The sequence below is a fragment of the Salmo salar genome, chromosome 07, assembly GCF_965601325.2.
Source record: "Salmo salar chromosome 07, fSalSal1, whole genome shotgun sequence".
NCBI classification, from domain to species: Eukaryota; Metazoa; Chordata; class Actinopteri; order Salmoniformes; family Salmonidae; genus Salmo; species Salmo salar.
In genome coordinates this window covers 23224123-23245440 of record NC_138297.1, presented here as the reverse complement: position 1 = coordinate 23245440, position 21318 = coordinate 23224123, and the positions used below count along the sequence as shown (strand labels likewise).

The window sequence follows — 21318 nt, the reverse complement described above, 5'->3', positions numbered from 1 at the left end:
CACGACCCCCCCATCCTGGGAAAAATATGATTTGTCCCCCCCAATATATCACTGAAACATAACTATGTAATTTAAATAATATTAATAATACGCAATGAAAGCAATTGTGCTGATTATAGACACTTAATAGCGCGTTTTTAAGTTTCAAAAGATTGCAACCCCCCCACCCTTTGCCTCACAATGGTTTGATCCACTGCCAGTTCCTTAGCTTGCTAGGTAACGTATCTACTGTCTGAAAGGCACTCAATGCACATAACTGACGTGAGGTTAATCCAGTCAATCGCGCACACACACTAGCTGAATATGCAGAGCTAGCGTGCAAATATTAACTATTAAGCTAGCTAGTACCTATTCCATTTATGTGGCGTCGTCAAAGATGGAATCTTTGCTATTATCAATTTATTCCAAGATCAGCATGCACGTAAGTTGGTGCTTCAAAGTCCCTGTGATAAGGTTAGCGATAAACTGAACAGAACTACACTCTCTTCTACCATTGTTTTAAATATATTTAATGGTCTCGTTGCAAAAGCTAAATTGTCGCAAGGGAACTTTTATTTATATATTTTATTTCACCTTTATTTAACCCGGGTAGCAAAGATTATAGCAAACACCACTGAATTGGTGCTCGCTAGCTTTGCAAATTCAGCTATTGTTAGAAGCCAGCCAATATGAAACAAACGATTAAAATTACAAAAGGTTGCAGCATATGTTGTGTAAATGGTGAACTCATACAGCTGTCAACTCTTGTCACTGCAATCCGTTTCACATTTGCTAGCTACCTTTTAGATCGAAGCCCATATAGAATGATAGAAGATAAGATGATAGAAGCCCATCTCCTACTGTAAACAACCTACATACTGTGTGTGTGTAGCCAGCCAGGTAGAAAAATGGCAGAAAAATGGCAGAAAAAAGACGGACATCAGAGTATTTTTCAGTACACCACAACGCAAAGTAAGAACCCTAGTAGCCTAATATCTCAGACTAGTTGATAAAATGTTCATAAGAAAGAAGTGAAATGCTAATGGAATGTTTCACAATTATGTCATTAGGCAGAGCAGGCAACAGATGGCACACAGACAGCAGAGTTGGGGACAGATATGCAGGGACAGACTGGCAGAGACAGGGAGTCTCAGGTAAGTTTGTTGAGTCTTTGTTTGGCAACATTATGAAAGGTTCTCAATTTTTTTTACTTGTAAAATAGGAACATAATTGGAAAATGCCATGGATACCCCCACTCTCAACTTAAACTGGTGACTGAACTAAGATTTGTTAAAGGCAATGGTATTGCTGTTAGGAGTACGGCAAACACCTTATTTCTTTGGTTCCTCAATATACATTTACCATATTACAACGTAGGCTATGTGTTACAGCACTACTTTTGGTGTCCCCCTCAGGAATTGCTCTTGAGAAAATGTAATGTAATTGTCCCCTCCAAAGTTGATATCAGATTTTCGCCCCTGCAGGGGACATTTCAAAAATGCCTAAATGCACTGAAAACAAAATGGCCAAAATGCATACATTTCCTTTGAGATCCATATCTTTAGGTTTTATTTTAAATGACACCTAACCTTATATTTCAAGCCTTTTGTAACCCACATTTTACACTAAATAAGAGGTGATCTTCCTGGGGACAGAGAAGGCACAGGACAGTTGGGTGTGACCCCATTTAGTTTTGACCATGTTATGTACGAACAATCATTGGAGGCTTTGAGTGTGATCCAGGTCATGCGGTGCCTGCGGGTAGCGCTCTGTCTTGCACAATGGGTCTTGCCCTATACACCAGAGCCACCTTGTGGACACTAATGAATTAGTTCAGTCCAAATAGATTCTAGTAGCCAAGGCTACAGTTCTGTTTTGATTTGTGCAATGGAGCAAATATCGTGTGACTAATGCTTTAATATCTACTTAGTGGCTTTGGGGAGTGGATCCAAATTGTGGGCTGAAGGCTTTGCATTCGTGCGTCTGGCACACGACCGGGGTGCATTGACCGGTGCATTAAACTGAAAACCCCTTCTTGGAGAAGAAAAGCTGATGCGACAGTTTGAGTGCAGGATCATACGCGGTACTGTATGTCAACGCCAGATAATGACCCCAGCGAGGCTGCAAAGGCGGTGGGAAGACAAGGAAGTTGACTCAACGAATCAAGTGGCAGAAGGATGCAATCATAGTGGATGTAAACTAGTCGACAACTTTCTATGCACCCTTGCTGCAAATTTCTCAACATTGCGCATTTGGCTACAACCTGCAAGGCAGACAGTCCAAGATATTTCGTCTGTTTAAATTAGTTGATTAAAGCAACAGTATTGTCTATTTAGTTGCTCTTTTGAAACCCATGCAATTATTTCATATTTCACATGATTTCCACTTTTATCAATAGGGCTATTGAGCTCTCATTTGTACTGCTGCCGGTAGCACTTGCACGCCTCGCCAAAATAATGTGAGCATTTGGATTGGATTTCACAAAAAAAGGGAAACGTGTCGCTGTAATGAAGTTAATATGAACATTTCGAATAGTCTGCAATGGTAACCGGGGAATGTGGAACGACCATGCATCGAATTCTGCGGAGGAGAAAAGTGCGCAAACTTCGCTTCGTCTGGGCATTCATGGCCATGGTGGCTCTGTCGCTCTCCGCCTGCAGCGCACTGTTTACGGCGTGGACCTGGAGACAGACGCGGGACCTGTCCCAGTCATTAAAAACTCTGCAAGACCGATTGGAGCAGGTAAGTAGCCGTGCTAAGTAACAATGTAACAATTTTACGAAAGCACTTTGCATTGAATGCATTGCACACTGTCACCAGTTATTCTTTCCATAAAAACAATTTGGAGCTGTTGAAATGACTGTTACGCAACGTCTTTGTGTCTGTTGACTAGTGGTTACAGAAACCATCGTGGGGGGACTATGGAAAATGAAAAGCCACGTTCAATTCCCCCCCTCTTCCCCCCCATCCGTTGGCGTTAAATTGTACACACATAGCGGGCCTCTTCACTGCTGGTGTCCTGCGGATTCTGCAACAGCGGCCGTTTTATTGCTTACCAATAAGTGTACTCAAGCCGCAGAGTTATTGCTTATTCTGCGTCCACAGTCTCTCTGCCAAGTTTAATCGTTCTACCGCCAGTTGTGTTCCAATTTTATCCCAATTTGCTGGATTCCCATGACTTCTTGGCTCGAGAGCGCATTATAGCCAACTGACTTTGCACTGAAGGATTGAGCTGCGTAAAATAGAGTAGGCCTAAATGATTTGCAACATGTAAAGCCCACTTATTGCAGGTGGGCTAGGCTTCAACCAGTGGAATATTCTGCAGTCCTAATGGAATCTGAAGTGATGCTTTCTAAGGCATATTACACTGTAATGCACCCTGCACTGGACTTTTAACAGGAGTTGCTGGTCTTTTCATTCATTCAAAACTCATCCTTATGGATAATACATTATGCATGCGCAGCCTTAGATAGCCTACTCATGCACTTAATATAACTTATGGTGGGGTTGACTGTAACAGTGGGCTGCTCCTGCCCATCTGTCAACCCTTTTTGCTAGCACTCGATGAGCCTGCCGGGACAGTTCAAGTCCCTAGTAAACTCAACCTGAAGTCCAGGCAGGCTACCTCAGTGGACACTATATCAAAACCACCCCATAGGCTGCACTGCCCAGCACACAGAGAAACAGTAGCTGTACATTGAAACCTGCCTCCATCCTCCCCCTCCATCGCTCTCTCTCTCTATTTCAAGCAATAGGGCCCCTTTGGCATATATACGGTAGGCCCCAGTACTTCAGAAAGAACGAGTCCAACTTTGCCGGCTTGACCCATTTCAGTACAGTGTTTTTTTTTCTTCCTGCTTCTCAGTCTCAGCAGGGGAGTTAAGAAATGTGAGGAATGCGGGGCACTAAAAACACGCATTAGGTGTCGCAACCGGTTTAGGAGGAAGTGGTTGACATATTCTAAGCCTTGGCATTGCACTGGCATACTGACATATACTTGGAGGCTGTTTGTTTATGTGTTTTTTTCTGAAATCTTCTGTCTGTGTAAATTTGCAGCAGGAGCCAATTGGACAACCTTCATAATAAACTCAATGGTTTCTCTCTCCTTTTTCCCTCCCGTTCTTTCTCCCTTTCTCGTTTTCTCGCTGTCTGTCTTGTCTTGTCTGCCTGTCCTGTCTATCCCTTTCTCTCTCTCTCTCTATCTCTCTCTCTCTCTCTCTCTCTCCCTTTCTCTCTCTCTCTCTCTCTCTCTCTCTCTCTCTCTCTCTCTCTCTCTCTCTCTCTCTCTTTCCTTCTCTGCAACAGGTGAATACTCAGCGGAAAGCCATTGTCCAACTCATCATGGAGAAGAGAGATTTGCTGGTGGGCCAAAGGGTGAAGAGAGATGGTACATGCGTGTGTGCCTGCATGCTGGTGTGTGTGTGTGTGTGTGTGTGTGTGTGTGTGTGTGTGTGTGTGTGTGTGTGTGTGTGTGTGTGTGTGTGTGTGTGTGTGTGTGTGTGTGTGTGTGTGTGTGTGTGTGTGGCATGCCAGTAAAAAAGGATTCATATAGCACTACACATCAATTACACTCTACCGCAGTCAATGCCTCTTTCTCTGCCTCCCCATCATCATACATGCAATACATAATCAACAATAACCGACCGGTCACAATAGATCAGAGATGATAGATCCCATCAATGGTGCTCTGCTCTGTTTTTTTATGGAGCAGCACAGGATTTAACTACAGGGGAATCTTGGCTGCATGGCACCTTGGTTAAGCCCCATGGGCACTCGCTGCCTGCTGCTAAAAGTTGACACAGGAAACAGTAGGCAGCTGGGTGACTGATGCAGAAATTACAGGTCTGCTTTAGACTGAAGAGAACCCAGAGAAACCATCTGGCACGAGGAGGGAGACCACGTTGCACGCTTCAGGGACCTAAAGTGATCTTTCCCCCGATGAGACTGACAGTAGCTATGATTTGTTGAGAAAGATTGAGCAGATTGGCGATGTTTTGATGATTAAGCGTTAGATTATATATAGGCTGTAGTACCTACATGTTTCAAGCAGACCACCATAGTCCCTGTGCCCAAAAATGCTAAGGTAACCTGTCTAAATGACTATTGCCCCCATAACACTCACATCTGTAGCCATGAAATCCTTTGAAAGGCTGTTCCTGGCTCACATCAGCACCATCATCCCAGACACCATGGGCCTACTCCAATTGCCATACCGCCCCAATAGATCCACAGATGACGCAATCTCTATTGCACTCCCCACTGGCCTTTCCCACCTGGACAAGAGGAACACCTGTGTGAGAATGCTGTTCATTGACTACAGCTCAGCATTCAACACCATGGTGCCCTCCAAACTCATCACTAAGGTAAGGAACCTTGGACTGAACACCTCCCTCTGCAACTGGATCCTGGACTTCCTGACGGGCCACCCAGGTGGTGAGGGTAAGCAACAGCACATCCGCCACACTGACCATCAACACCGGGGCCCCTCAAGGTTGAGTGCTTAGTTTCCTCCTTAGGACTGCGTGGCCGCGCAAGACTCCAACAGCATCATTAAGTTTGCCAACGACATGACGGTGGTAGGCCTGATCACCGACAACGATGAGACAGCCTATAGAGAGGCGGTCAGAGACCTGGCAGTGTGGTGCCAGGACAACAACCTCTCGCTTAACATCAGCAAGACAAAGGAGCTGATCGTGGACTACAAGAAACAGAGGGCTGAGCACGCCCCCATTTACTGTTTCAATTTCCTCGGTGTCCACATCACTAAGGATCTATCATAGTCCAAACACACAACACAGTTGTGAAGAGGGCACGACAACACCTCTTCCCCCTCAGGAGGCTGAAAAGATTTGGCATGGGTCCTCAGATCCTCAAAAAGTTCTACAGTTGCACCATTGAGAGCATCTTGACTGGCTGCATCACAGCTTGGTATGGCAACTGCTTGGCATCCAACCACAAGACGCTACAGAGGGTACTGCGTATGGTCCAGTACATCACTAGGGCCGAGCTCCTTGCCATCCAGGACCTCTATACCAGGTGGTGTCAGAGGAAGGTCCTAAATATTATAAGACTCCAGCCACCCAAGTCACCCAAGCCACCCAAGTCATCTCTGCTACCGCAAGGCAAGTGGTACCGATGCACCAAGTCTAGAACCAACAGGACCCTGAACAAGTTCTACCCCCAAGTCATAAGACTGCTAAATAGTTAGTTAAATAGCTACCAAGACTATCTGCATTGACCCTTTCTGGACTAACCTTTTTGTCTCATCATATACACTGCTGCTACTGTTTATTATCTGTCACTTTATTCCTGTACATACAGTGAGGGAAGAAAATATTTGGTCCCCTGCTGATTTTGTATGTTTGCCCACTGACAAAGAAATGATCAGTCTATAATTTTAATGGTAGGTTTATTTGAACAGTGAGAGAAAGAATAACAACAAAACAATCCAGAAAAACGCATGTCAAAAATGTTATAAATTGATTTGCATTTTAATGAGGGAAATAAGTATTTGACCCCCTCTCAATCAGAAAGATTTCTGGCTCCCAGGTGTCTTTTATACAGGTAACGAGGTGAGATTAGGAGCACACTCTTAAAGGGAGTGCTCCTAATCTCAGTTTGTTACCTGTATAAAAGACACCTGTCCACAGAAGCAATCAATCAATCAGATTCCAAACTCTCCACCATGGCCAAGACCAAAGAGCTCTCCAAGGATGTCAGGGACAAGATTGTAGACCTACACAAGGCTGGAATGGGCTACAAGACCATCGCCAAGCAGCTTGGTGAGAAGGTGACAACAGGAAGAAACACAAAAGAACTGTCAATCTCCCTCGGCCTGGGGCTCCATGCAAGATCTCACCTTGTGGAGTTGCAATGATCATGAGAACGGTGAGGAATCAGCCCAGAACTACACAGGAGGATCTTGTCAATGATCTCAAGGCAGCTGGGACCATAGTCACCAAGAAAACAATTGGTAACACACTACGCCGTGAAGGACTGAAATCCTGCAGTGCCCGCAAGGTCCCCCTGCTCAAGAAAGCACATATACATGCCGGTTTGAAGTTTGCCAATGAACATCTGAATGATTCAGAGGACAACTGGGGGAAAGTGTTGTGGTCAGATGAGACCAAAATGGAGCTCTTTGGCATCAACTCAACTCGCCGTGTTTGGAGGAGGAGGAATACTGCCTATGACCCTAAGAATACAATCCCCACCGTCAAACATGGAGGTGGAAACATTATGTTTTGGGGGTGTTTTTCTGCTAAGGGGACAGGACAACTTCACCGCATCAAAGGGACGATGGACGTGGGCCATGTACCGTCAAATCTTGGGTGAGAACCTACTTCCCTCAGCCAGGGCATTGAAAATGGGTCGTGGATGGGTATTCCAGCATGACAATGACCCAAAACACACGGCCAAGGCAACAAAGGAGTGGCCAAGAAGAAGCACATTAAGGTCCTGGAGTGGCCTAGCCAGTCTCCAGACCTTAATCCCATAGAAAATCTGTGGAGGGAGCTGAAGGTTCGAGTTGCCAAACGTCAGCCTTGAAACCTTAAATGACTTGGAGAAGATCTGCAAAGAGGAGTGGGACAAAATCCCTCCTGAGATGTGTGCAAACCTGGTGGCCAACTACAAGAAACGTCTGACCTCTGTGATTGCCAACAAGGGTTTTGCCACCAAGTACTAAGTCATGTTTTGCAGAAGGGTCAAATACTTATTTCCCTCATTAAAATGCAAATCAATTTATAACATTTTTGACATGCGTTTTTCTGGATTATTTTGGTTGTTATTCTGTCTCTCACTGTTCAAATAAACCTACCATTAAAATTATAGACTGATCATTTCTTTGTCAGTGGGCAAACGTACAAAATCAGCAGGGGATCAAATACTTTTTTCCCTCACTGTATCTACCTCAATTACCTGGTACCCCTGCACATCAACTGATACCTCGTTTATATAGCCAATTTATCGTTACTCACCGTGTATCTATTATTACTTTTATTATTATGTGTTTTACTTTTCTATTATTTCAACAACAAAAAATATCTCTCTGCATTGTTGGGAAGGGCCCGAAAGTAAGTAGTTCACTGTTAGACTACACCTGTTGTTTACAAAGCATGTGACTAATAAAATGTGATTTGGTAACATTTGATTTGAGATTAGGCAGTACACATCATCTCTGTGCATCGGGGAATAATTCTGAGGATGGACAATAGTAAACTTGGGTTGAAAATCACTAGGAGGAGACTGCTCAAGACTCAAGAGTTGATGCATGTTCAATTCAGAAGCAAGATATACGTGAAAAAAGGCATCAGTAAACATGTAAATGATGGATCTCTATGGCAAGACGCGTCATTCACCCAAGTTTTGTCAATATCAGGCCAGTGGTGTCTGAGATATCTCGTGTGACTAATGTACTTACAGTTGATTACTATAGCACCCCCCTTGGGCCAGTCAATTTAGTAAAGGGGCGATCTCTATGGCAAAATCGGGCCGGTGGTTTCGTAAATATCATGTGGGTTAGCTAGACTCATATCCCTGGGCATGTGTGCCAAATTCTATCACTCTGAGTCAACCGGATCAAGAGATATCAACATGTGCACGTTATAGTCCCACGGTGAGGTCGATATGTTCTCGCATACGTTGAGTCTTGACAGTGTTTGCAACGTGTCCCAAATTTTGTTACAATACGAATGTCCTTGACTGATTTATATGCATTTATGTGCCAGTCCACGCCCACGTGAACGTTTATTGGTCAATGTTGTTTTCGGTATTAGTCTGAAAAGTGTTGCGTCGAGAGACCTTTGTCCATTTTGCAAGAAGACAAAAGTAGCCTAGTAGTAGCCTTGTGCAGGAATATATGATGACACTCTTATTCAAAACCAAAAAAGCTGGCAGCGAAATATAATAGAAATATGTAATCATTTGCTGTTAGTGAGAAGAGTAAAAATCCTCACCTTTTCTGACTGTGATGGTTTCATATTTGCGAAATAGTACTGAATAGAACTGATATGCAGCCAGGACACTTCAATTGTAAATAACCTCAATAAGAAACAATATTGTTGCTTTGATCACATCAGAAGATATCCTCCACACAATCTCCAAAATACAACAGCCACAAGACAACTTTGTTTGGACGTCGTAAAGGACCATTCGCTGAAACTGAAGAGATATAGCTAGCTCCTCCTTTTCCACGTGAAAAAAAAAATGTGGACAGAGACTTGCTAGCTACAGCAACTAGCTAGCTGAGATTTTCTACAAGGAGTCTGCTTCCTGAAAAAAAAAGCTTCTCCCAAGTGGGTGTGATACCTACTCCCATTCTCTGCTGCACTGCTGCTTGGATTCCACCTGGCGATCTGTTCTCCGTCTGCCCTGGCCTGTCTCCCCCTGTCTGGTATGGGTAACCCCGCCACACTCCCACCTCTCTCTCTCGAGCTTTCGCTCGCCTCCAGCACACACGCACTGTTGGGGCGAGTGACTCTGAACTTACAATGGCTAGCCCCAAGTCATCATTTTTTTTCTTGTGCTTTATGCTATTTGCCTCATGACTCCTGCGTGCTTTGTTGACTATGAACTTGCTTGTTTACTCAACCGTGGGCCAGACAATGTTTGTTCCCACACTCGGGACTCTGACTCTGTATTGGTTACACGGACTCTTGGCCTCCCATTCTATTCTAACCAGCTCTGGCTGGCTTTGTATTCATGTTACCTGATGAAATTGCTATACAATATGATCTTGTTGCCATCTAATGCACATTCAAATGTAATAAATCAACACTGCAGAGCTCTCCCTGTTCTCTGCCGTGCCCTGATTGTATTACTGCTGATGATATCTGGAAATGTGCGTGTACACCCTGGCCCATCTACTGTTGCTAGCCCCAATTCTGACTAGTGCTCTGATATCTCCTTCACTGATTTCTGCTCTCGTAAAAGCCTTCTTTTTCTGCACGTTTTCTGCACGTTAACACCAAAAGCTTATTACCTCAAATGTATCAATTGAAAGTGTGTGTTCACAGCTCCAATCCAGATGTGTTGGTCATTACTGAGACTTGGTTAAGAAAGAGTGTTTTGAACACTGATGTTAACCTTTCTGGATATAACGTTTTTTGGCAAGACAGATCTTCCAAAGGTGGTGGACTGGCAATTTTACCAAGGAACACCTTCAGTGCTCGGTGGCCTCCACCAAGTCTGTCCTCAAACAATTTGATTTGCTGGTTTTAAGCATTAAACTTTCAAATAGCTCTTTGTTGACTGTTGCTGGGTGTTATCGTTCACCATCAGCACCGGCCTGTACCCTACCTGCCCTAAGCTCTCTCCTGGCCCCTTATACTAAGTGAATTTGTCCTGCTAGGTGACCTACACTGGGAAATGCTTAAACAACCTGACCAAGTCCTAAAGCAATGGGATTCCCTACATCTTTCTCAGATTATTACCAATCCCACAAGGTATGACTCCAAACACCCAGAAAAGGCTACACTCCTTGATGTTATCATCACAAATAATTCTGACAGGTATCAGTCTGGTGTTTTCTGTAAATACCTTAGTGATCACTGTTTTACAGCCTGTGCTCGTAATGGCCACTCAGTGAAACGACCTGTCTTGATTTGTCATAGACGCTTGCTAAAAAACTAATGAGCAAGCCTTCCTTAATTACCTGGTCTCTGTAAATTGGTATAGAATCAGCTTGATCCCCTCTGTTGAAGATGCTTGGACCTTATTTTTTAAATATTTTCAGTGGTATTGTTACAAACACACCCCCATAAAGAAAATGAGAAATAAAACCAGGTTCAGCCCCTGGTTCGACCGTGATCTGGCAGAGTTACTCCACCTCAAGAATTCCATTTGGCGAAAGGCTCGCCACACGCATACTCAGGCTGACTGGCTCTCGATCAGGCAAATGAGAAATAAGTGCACTCAGGCGATCCGGAAGGCCAAAGTTAGTTACTTTAAGGAGCAGTTCTCTCTCTGTGGGTCTAACCCCAAGAAGTTCTGGATAACGGTTAAAGACCTGGAGAATAAACCCTCTTCCTCACAGCTGCCCATGCCCCTTAATGTTGAGGATGTGGTTGGAGCACATGGCTGAGCTCTTTAATCACCACTTCATTAAGTCAGGATTCCTATTTGACTCAGCCATGCCTCCTTGCCCGTCCAACATTTCCTCATCTCCCAGCCCTTCTAATGCAACTAGCTCAGATGCTCCTCCCTCTTTTTCCCCTGCCCCGCTACAGGCGGTCACTGAGTCCGAGGAGCTCCTTAAACTTGACGCCAAAAAAACATCTGGGTCAGATGGTTTAGACCCTTTCTTCTTTAAGGTTGCTGCCCCTATCATTGCCAAATCTATCTCTGACCTTTTTAACCTGTCTCTCCTCTCTGGGAAGGTTTCCATTGCTTGGAAGGCAGCCACAGTGCATCCTTTATTTAAAGGGGGAGATCAAGCTGATCCTAAATGTTCTAGGACCAATTTCTATTTTGCCCTGTTCATCAAAGTGTTGGGAAAACTTGTCAATAATCAACTGACTGGCTTTTTTGATGTATATAGTATTCTCTTTGGTATGCAATCTGGTTAACGCTCAGATTATGGATGTGTCACTGCAACCTTAAAGGTCCTAAATGATGTCACCATTGCCCTTGATTCTGAGCACATGTTATGCTGCTATTTTAATTGACTTGGCCAATGCTTTTGATACAGTAGACCATTCCATTCTTGTGGGCTGGCGAAGGAGTATTGGTGTCTCTATGGGGTCTTTGGCCTGGTTTGCTAACTACCTCCCTCAAAGAGTGCAGTGTATAAAGTCAGAACATCTGCTGTCTCAGCCACTGCCTGTCACCAAGGGAGTACCCCAAGGCTCGATCTTAGGCCCCACACTCTTCTCAATTTACATCAACAACATAGCTCAGGCAGTAGGAATCTCACTCATCCATTTATATGCAGATGATACAGTCTTATACTCAGCTGGCCCCTCCCTGGATTTTGTGTTACACATTCTATAACAAAGCTTTCTTAGTGTCCAACAAGCTTTCTCTGCCTTAACCTTGTTCTGAACACCTCAAAATCAAAGGTCATGTGATTTGGTAAGAAGAATGCCCCTCCACACCGGTGTGATTACTACCTCTGAGGGTTTAGAGCTTGAGGTAGTCACCTCATACAAGTACATGGGAGTATGGCTAGACGGTACACTGTCCTTCTCTCAGCACATATCAAAGCTGTAGGCTAAAGTTAAATCTAGACTTGGTTTCCTTTAACGTAATCGCTCCTCTTTCACCCCAGCTACCAAACTAACCCTGATTCAGATGACCATCCTACCCATGGTAGATTACGGAGACGTAATTTATAGATCGGCAGGTAAGGGTGCACTCGAGCGGCTAGATTTTCTTTACCATTCGGGCATCAGATTTGCCACCAATGCTCCTTATAGGACACATCACTGCACTCTATACTCCTCTGTAAACTGGTCATCTCTGTTTACCCGTCGCAAGACCCACTGGTTGATGCTTATTTATAAAACCCTCTTAGGCCTCACTCCCCCCTATCTGAGATACCTACTGCAGCCCTCATTCCACATACAACACCCGTTCTGCCAGTTACATTCTGTTAAAGGTCCCCAAAGCATAAACATCCCTGGGTCGCTCGTCTTTTCAGTTTGCTGCAGCTAGCGACTGGAAAGAGCTGCAAATAACACTCCAAATGATGAATGGCCTCTGTTCCCCACATTACAGTGAAATGTGAACTGCGTAATCAAAAAACGGTATCGCTTGAGGCTCACCCACAGAAAATCCTAATGCTATGGGGTCACCCACCTGCTAGTAATTTCAGCAGGGGCACAATTTTCCTATGCAAGGCGGCCCCCCCAGTGTTCAATGTTTGCCACTCTTTTTTTCCCACAACATATCCTACAGTGAACTAATCCTGCAGTGAATATATACTGTGTGTGTGTGTAGCCAGAATCAAGGCCTGGAATCACTCCCTGCAGGCCTGATACTGGAGCTAAAACAAACCTCTGGTGAACAACGAGGCCTGTCTCACCCCCCTCTCTCCCTCTCTCCCCCAGTTTTTGAGATGGATTTTATTTATTGTATTTATTTGAACGGTGGCCATGGCTGTTGCTCTTGCCTGTTTTTCCTGACAGGGCCTTCACAGCTCATTTGGGTCATAGAACAGCCAAAGGCCTCTCTCCCTCTCTCTTTTGCTCTATCTTTCCCCCCTCTCTCTCTATCTCTCTCTCCCTAACTGTCTTCTGTCTCTCACATTCTCTTTTGCTTTCTCTCTCTCCCTCTATTTATCCCTATCCTCCCTTTCTCTCCTATTCTCTCTTAATTTACTATGTTTCAGTTGACTGGACCCAGCTGGCACAGAAAGTAGCGAGAAGAGACAGAGACAAAAGTAGGCTAAAAAACAGGAAGTAAAAAAAGACTGATATCCTAGCAGAGTAGAGCAGAGCCGGAGTAGAGGAGAAAAGAAATCCTTCTCCATCTGTTAGAGCCGTTTGAGTATTCAGGTGGTGGATAAACAACCACAAATGAATACATTATGGTTTCTACGACACACAGCTGTGACAAATGAAGGAAAACAAAAACCCCTCTGAATTTTTATCGTCTGTCATATTAACTCATTCGTTCTTCCTTCTTCCCTTTGCAAGGGGGAACTGGGAAAGGGAAGAATGGACATGGAAAGAAAGTGGCTTCTCAGTTTGAGAGTAAGTGACTTGGCAGATCTTCACAGTGTTATAATGTAGCATCTGTTGAAGTGGTTTGGATTGGATGACAGTTCTAAAATCCTAATTCCCCTTTTCCCTCTCTCTCTTTCCACTAGTAACCAAAGAGTCTGTTCAGAAAGGTAAGCTTTATAAACGTGCATGAAGACATTTATGATGGAAAAGTCTTCTGGATTTCTGGAATTGGTTTCGTAAGATCTCTGTCCCCGATGAGTGTTACAAACCGTTAAAAAAAAAATCAGCCCTACACACACAAGCCTACAGTATAAAGAAAGAGAAAATAATATGTTGTTATATTTATGCGTGCACCGGTTCCTCCATCTCAGTGCTTTACATGTGTGTGTGTGTGTTTCAGTGGGAGAGGACGGCTTGATAAAAGGATGGACGGACTCCGAGCACTTGAATATGAGCAAGGCGGTGAAGTACAACGCAGACAGAGGCATCTTCACAGTGGAGAGAACGGGAGTCTACTTCCTGTACTGTCAGGTGAGTCTCTGGGAGTAGTAGTCCCGTGTCCACCTGGACGGAACTACACCTGTCAAACTACACAGGCTTAATCAAATGCTGATTGACCCCTGTTGGTCTGCTCTCTGCTTCTTCTTCCTTCATTTTCTCCATCTCTCTCTCACAGGTGTTGTTCAATGAGAACCAGTCTCAGCTGGTGAAGCTGGACGTGGCGGTGGTGAGGGGGAGCCAGCGGCTTCAGAGGTTACAGTGCATGGAGGGCTATGGGACTACGCCTGCAGCTGGATCACACCAGTTCCACTTCCTCAAACCCTGCCAGGTGTCCGGCCTGCTGCGGCTGGAGAAGGGGGTGGAGCTACAAGCCATCACAGGCCCCGCTTTCAACCTCCACATCACGGGAAAGCATTACTTCGGTCTCTTTAAGGTCAACTGAGCTGCCGGAGAGGATGGACATTTTAAAAGGAAGGAGGAGAAACCTGTTTTAAAGGAAGTGTTTTGTCTTACTCCGACCTGTATCAAAGAGACACACCAATGTGATATTTCCGGATTTGTTTTTATTGTGAAATCTGGACCAACGATCTGAATCGTTGGAATAACTATGAATCATGTTACCTACAGACACTCTGTATGATACCTTTTCAAAGACAGAAACTATAAGGAAGACTTTAAAGTGAAACTATATTATGCACTTCTAGACTCTCCAAGAGTTTCTACCCCTGCTTCTTTAAAGATTTAAAACTAATGGAATATTCTCTGGATCAGTTGATGGAGCTCTTTTGGAGCACAACACATCCACCTGACTCTTCTTTCACCGTGACTTGGCCTGAAGACAGCAGGTGCGCCTCTCTGAGGAGCTAAGCTGGTGGACTACTGAATTTTGGATAATGAGCTCTACAACTCTTGTCTCTTTGCCATTGTAATCCTAGCTTATGTTATTTCAGTAGCTTGGAGATAATATAAGCAGCCCCCCCTTCAGAACAGCCTCAGTTCGTCGGGCTATGAACTATACAATGTGTCGAAAGTGTTCCACACGGATATTGGCCCATGTTGACTCCAATGCTTCCCACAGTTGTGTCAAGTTGGCTGGATGTCGTTTGGGTGGTGGACTGTTCTTGATACACATAGGAAAGTGTTGAGCGTGAAAAACATAGCAGCGTTTCAGTTCTTGGCCACCTACTACCATACAACGTTCAAAGGCACTTACAGTTTTTGTCTTGCCCGTTCATCCTCTGAATGGCGCACATACACAATCCATGTCTCAATTGTCTCAAAGCTTAAAAATCCTTCTTTAACCTCTCTCCTACCCATCACCCCTTTATCTACACTGGTTGAAGTGGATTTAACAAGTGACATCAATAAGGGTATGGATCATAGCTTTTTTATGTCATAGAAGGAGCAGGTGTTCTTAATGTTTTGTACACTCAGTGTATCAGTTTTGTACACTCAGTATATCATCTTACCAAAAGTATGCATCTCAATCTGTTAACATTATAGGCCTATCATATATAATTTTCAGATGCAAATATTGTTCTGTTCACATTCAACTAAACAGCTGACAACGAACCTTTTTAAAGGAATTTTCCCTGAAGTACACCAAGTTCGCATTCCTGGTAAGCGATGCGCACCTCGGCTCAAGCCTTAAAAAAAACGTTGAAAGTCCATGATAGTGCACTGCGCTATGACACGCATTGGATTGAACCCTGACCTGTATGTGAAAATAAGGGTCAACGTGTGGAGATATTTCATGGTGGAAATAGAAATGATTTTGTATATTGTATTCACAATGCTTGTACTCATTCCAAAGCGCTCTTACGTGCCATTTGCAGCAGTATGTTATGAATACAGACAGTACAAACAAAGTATTTCTAGCAGGTGGTTTGGTTTAATGTTTTACCACTCCTACTCTGGTTATAAGTAGTATGTGGGGGACCACATTGGTTTCTGCTCAGCAATTTCCACACGTGCACGCACGCATGCACACACACACACACACACACACACACACACACACACACACACACACACACGCAAAAGTCAAGTTATTCTGGTTTCCAGCTCTAAACGTCATTTCTCATCATTAGATCAAAAGTGTAAAATGTGGTATTGTAATGTATACATAGTTCTTGTTTGATTTCCTAATCCTTCTCCGCTTCGCCTTTGTGTTTACCCCTTTTGCACCTCCCCTCACACACACACACACACACACACACACACACACACACACACACACACACACACACACACACACACACACACACACACACACACACACAGCTCCTCAACTCTCACTTCCTGATTCCAATCTTGAACCAAATAGCTGAAAGCTTTTGATGAAAAACATGCCGGGCACTTCCCTCCCCAATTCCTTTTATTTGAAATGTCAAAGTTTATTGCCACTTTAAAAAGCCTTATTTTGCACAAAGAGGCCTTTCGCTGAGAAGTCTAACAAGTAGGGAAAGGTTGAAGAACCAGTGAGGGGATATTGTGTATATACATGTTTGCGAAATTATGTCTGCAACGCTGGTTGTTGTTCTAAACTCACTTCCTATAAAAATGTTAACCTTTTTAAGTCTTTTTCCGTTTAAATATCTCCTTGTGTTCGCTTTTGACTCAGACCAGGGATTACTACTGTACAGAGACAGGATCTTAATTTGAGCCATTTTGCTACAGCAGGAAAAAAAATCCTGAAGCAACAGGAAATGTAACTATTATGTGGATTATAATTAAAATACATTTTTGTAGGGTTTGATACAAATTTCAAAGTGGAAATTACAAACTTCAGAAGCCTTTTTTAAACCTCAAATACACTACAAGTTTTAGATGTCCTGAATTGCAGGAAAGATCTACTGCAACAGGGTGATCAAATTAAAATCCAACATATGTACTATGATACAGTATGACACAAAACCAATAAATCAACTTCTTGTCATCTTCTAACCCCATTCTTCTCCGGCTTCCCTCGATGACATCACTGTATTGATGACATCACTGTATTGCTGAATAGAATGCGTGGAATCCTGCTCTGTTCTAGTTCTTTAATCATGACTCACACACTACTGTGTACTCAGTCGTCACCACCTGTGATTCATAGATCTGTAGCTTCTCAAGGTCTGGACTGGGATGACCTCATGTGGGGGCTAGAGAGGACTCAGTCACAACTTACCTGCGTCACGTTATATCCTGTAGCGTAGCGTCACTATGCTCCCTATCCTATTGTAGTATCCTGTAGTGTAACCGATGTGAAATGGCTAGTTAGTTAGCGGTGGTGCGCGCTAATAGCGTTTCAATCGGTGACGTCACTCGCTCTGAGACCTGAAGTGGTTGTTCCCCTTGCGTTGCAAGGGCCGCGGCTTTTGTGGCGCGATGGCTAACGATGCTTCGTGGGTGTCAGTTGTTGATGTGTGCAAGGGTCCCTGGTTCGAGCCCGGGTTGGGGCGAAGAGAGGGACGGAACCTACACTGTTACAGTAGCATGGTATAGTATTCTATAGATTTTTACCCATGATCACTGAATCAGTGTGTGTGTGTGTGTGTGTTTTCCTTACTGTTGCTATTCAAGCATCCATTCATAATTTTTTTTAAATGTGTTTATTTTTATTACAAACAAAACCCCAAATAAAAGACAAAGAGATGCATTATTATTGTGGCATCACTGCCACTCATTGTTTCATCGATCGGCATCATAACAACGTACACAGGAACACAAGATATCAAGAAATGAAAAACAAAACAAAATCTGAAAAAAATAACAAAAAAATAAAATGAGAAAAGAAGTGCTTGATTTGACAGTATACATTCTAGTTACGGGGTTGCAAAACACTTCCTACGAAACGTAATTAGTGAAATGTTGTTTAGACTCTTCAACTTGGAACATCACTGTGGAGTATCCAGGGTGTTAGCTAAATAAATTAAATGTTTCTACTTTAATTATTTGAAATAAGTCCAGGGAACTAACTAAAAGTAGACTATTTCAACTAGCATATATAGAGTTTACATCTCCTGATCTATTCAGGTTTAACACACTTAATTCAGACATAACTTTCTTTACAGTTATTTCAGCTATGTTATGTTTAAGGCGTATTTGTGGATACAGTATATAAAATTGACTCGATTCAACTAACAGCTTCTGAGTTTCCAGAGAATAATGAATTAATGTACTTTAACTGTTAAGATAGTACACAGTTTCATTTTGTCTTAACGCATTTAAGGTTACATATGTAATCTATTATAAAGATTATTTGCAAGCCCCAAATCTAGAATGTAATTTTTTGTTGTTGTATTATATCTATTTACGAAGTTCAAAGGTCAACCTCTGTTTGCTTTCTGTTCTGACTATAAGATGTCAGATGCAGCATAAGAAGTGCACCGAATCATAAGATTTTATCGTTTTCTCAATTTCTCATTTGGTAAAAGCTCTTTTTTCAATAGTAACAGCAAAGACAACAGCAACGTCGACAACAACAATAATAATCATAGTCGTAGTAAGTTAACAAGAGTAAAAACACAAGAGAACACGAATGAGCCAAGTTTAAATATGCAAAGAATATCACAGAATTCGTAGAAAGAAGTAGAAACTCGAAAAAACAAACAAGGAAGAAAGGGTTGATCGAGGGGAAGATGAAGAGGAAGGGGGATAGAAGCCATAGGAAGGTAGGACAGAGAGAGCAAGGGGAGAGGAGGACTGTAGTTGAGGGTAGTCAAGAAGCTTTATAACACTGTATGAGTTGCCTATGAAAGGTTGTGACCATTCACAGGGGTACTGAAACTATCCATTTGATTGCTGTGAGTGAGACCTATCCTGAACCAGCACCGGAACCTCCCATCCCAATAAAAAAAACTAAATATGCACCCTGATCTGTAAGAACATCCACTGGCATAGGGGCTATACGCTATACCTCACTCAGTCAAGTTGGAGTTGAACTGACTGACTGTTCAGTATTTCTACATGGACCATCAGGTCAACATGAAAGGGAAATGGGCTGAGAGTTTCCTGCCAAGTTTAGAGCCCCCTGAGTCCTATAATACTTCACATCAATTCTCCAACAGGACGATCGATGGTTTTCGGCAAGCCTCTCGAGACAGCGCTAGAAGAAATACTGTAGGCACAACTTGAATGATAACACACCATTTTTAGTGAGTATTGCATGCGTCAAGAGGACGAATGGCAGGAATGGTGTTAAGAGTCAAATGTTATACTGTTATATTACGCAGCTTCCTGTTACTGGAGCGACCTGTGGAAGGGTCAAGGGTCGGGCTCTGTAGTGGTTATTAGTTCAATATATTTGGTGTTGAGAGGTTGAGGGTCTGTGAACGGTGCCAGGATAAAGAGGTTCTAGCTTATGGTACTACATGTATATTGTTCTGGAGTGGAGTGGAGCCCTATGAGTATTAGTAGGCTGCTTGTGAGGAGTATTGGTTGGTTTGAGGCAGACAATAAGAGATTGAGCAGGTGAGGGTATGTATGTATGTAACAGCGGGGACCACGTGTGTGTGTGTGTGTGTGTGTGTGTGTGTGTGTGTGTGTGTGTGTGTGTGTATGTGTGTGCACACGTGTAAATGTTAATCTGTTTGTATGTGTGTTTGAGAGTGTGTGTGCGTGTCAAGGTTATTATAGTAAATGAAAACTGAAACGAAAAGGGGAATAAAATAATTAACACATCTGTTTGAAAAACTAAAACTATACTGAAACTATTATCTTTGACTCCAAAATGAATTAAAATAAAATAAAACCATCATGAATTATGTTCAGTTTGATTTAAAAACATTTTTTTTTATTACTTTGAGCAAAAATCAAATGGAGTTTTCAAGCTTCTGAATCTGTTTCAAATAGACCTAGCTTGTGCATCACTATAACTAGTTATTACCAGAAATACTTTAAGATATTAGGAGATGGGAAACTCGTGTATGTTGCCCGTATGTTGTCAATGGGCCGTGCGGTGCATTCGGAGCGATTCTGGGAAAAGGAGTGCAACTCCTTCAAGGCTTGAATGGGAGTCAATTGGGTGCTAGAAAAAAATAAAACATTAGCATGAATTCCAGGCTGTATCACAACCAGCCGTGATTGGGAGTCCCATAGGCCAGTGCATAATTGGCCCAGCGTCGTCCGGGTTTGGCCAGGGTAGGCTGTCACTGTAAATAAGAATTTGTTCTTAACTGACTTGCTTAGTTAAATAAAGGTTAAATAAAAATAATTCAAAAATACAAATATAAATTAGCCTACCAGAACAAAAAACACAATATTACACATATTTTTCAAGATGTGAGATAATGAACTTGTTCTCTGTAATATCGTATAGCTTAGAAATAGTGACATTACGTACATTCGAGGAAAATAAGCAGGTTTCTAGACTCATACCCTGACTTTTACAAGGGATTGCGTGACGATTACCTTAGCAACCACATTACACAGCATGACAACGTGAACGCGATTGGTCGACAGTCTGCTGGGCTGGGTGTTATACGTGCCTTCATTCCTTGACCAATGAGATTCCACTCCTCATTTCTTAAAGTATTTCTGCTGTCACTAGCTAACATGGAAGAAATCCACTACTTTCTGTCGCTAAAACTAAATAATATAAAACAAAATATAAATACTTTTATAAAACTCAAACTAAATAATAACTAGTAAACACTGACACTAAACTGAATATTTGTTATTTTTTTTAAACATGAATAGAAATAAAAACGAATAGAAAAACACAAAACTATAATAACCTTGTGTGTGTGTGCGCGTGTGCAGTATACGTTTGCGTGTGTGTGTGTGTGTCTGTGTGTGCACGTGCAGTATATGTTCGTGTGTGTGTGTGTGTGTGTGTCTGTGTGTAGTCAGTGAGTGGTGTTATTTAGTCGTCGATACAGATGACTTCCCCAAAGCGCTGGTCTCTCCTGCTCAGGAGCTGCTCTGCTTCCCTCTCCTTCTTCACTGACAAGGGAGGCCCGTTCAACACTGTAGGGGGAAGAGAACACACGCATGAGCACATACACACACAAACATGTATACGGTATATGCTTACTGTACATTCAGAAACATTCGGTCAGGCATACAACACACACTCACTCACTCACTCACAGAACACGTCGAACCCTTCACTTTGTTTGATGTCCTACTCTTTAACTTTTCTCCATGATTAACTGAGACATTATGTGCTGAATCAAAGCACCAT

General features: G+C 42.9%; 2 protein-coding genes across 2 annotated transcripts in view; one reads left to right on the top strand and one right to left on the bottom strand.

Moving 5' to 3' along the window:
• Positions 1-1908: 1908 nt before the first annotated feature.
• On the top strand, positions 1909-16721 carry LOC106608761 (tumor necrosis factor ligand superfamily member 12). The gene is made up of 6 exons (XM_014206883.3): positions 1909-2721; positions 4285-4366; positions 13617-13673; positions 13790-13813; positions 14047-14177; positions 14323-16721. The coding sequence occupies exons 1-6, from the start codon at positions 2521-2523 to the stop codon at positions 14587-14589; spliced, it is 762 nt and encodes a 253-aa protein (XP_014062358.1). The 5' UTR covers positions 1909-2520; the 3' UTR covers positions 14590-16721.
• Positions 16722-17727: 1006 nt separating this feature from the next.
• Positions 17728-21318, bottom strand: part of LOC106608762 (ATP-dependent chromatin remodeler CHD3) — a 31990-nt gene continuing 28399 nt past the window's right edge. Inside the window, exon 39 of the mRNA XM_082977469.1 lies at positions 17728-21101. Coding sequence (XP_082833595.1) covers positions 20998-21101 — 104 coding nt within the window. The 3' untranslated portion in view covers positions 17728-20997. The remainder of the gene's footprint in view (positions 21102-21318) is intronic.

Excerpts from the sequence above, each read along its gene's own strand:
- LOC106608761 (XM_014206883.3), top strand. The coding sequence starts at position 2,521 with ATGGTAACCGGGGAATGTGGAACGACCATGCATCGAATTCTGCGGAGG. Across the intron at positions 13,814-14,046 it reads CAAAGAGTCTGTTCAGAAAG|TGGGAGAGGACGGCTTGATA; the intron begins GTAAGCTTTATA and ends TGTGTGTTTCAG. Across the intron at positions 14,178-14,322 it reads TCTACTTCCTGTACTGTCAG|GTGTTGTTCAATGAGAACCA; the intron begins GTGAGTCTCTGG and ends TCTCTCTCACAG.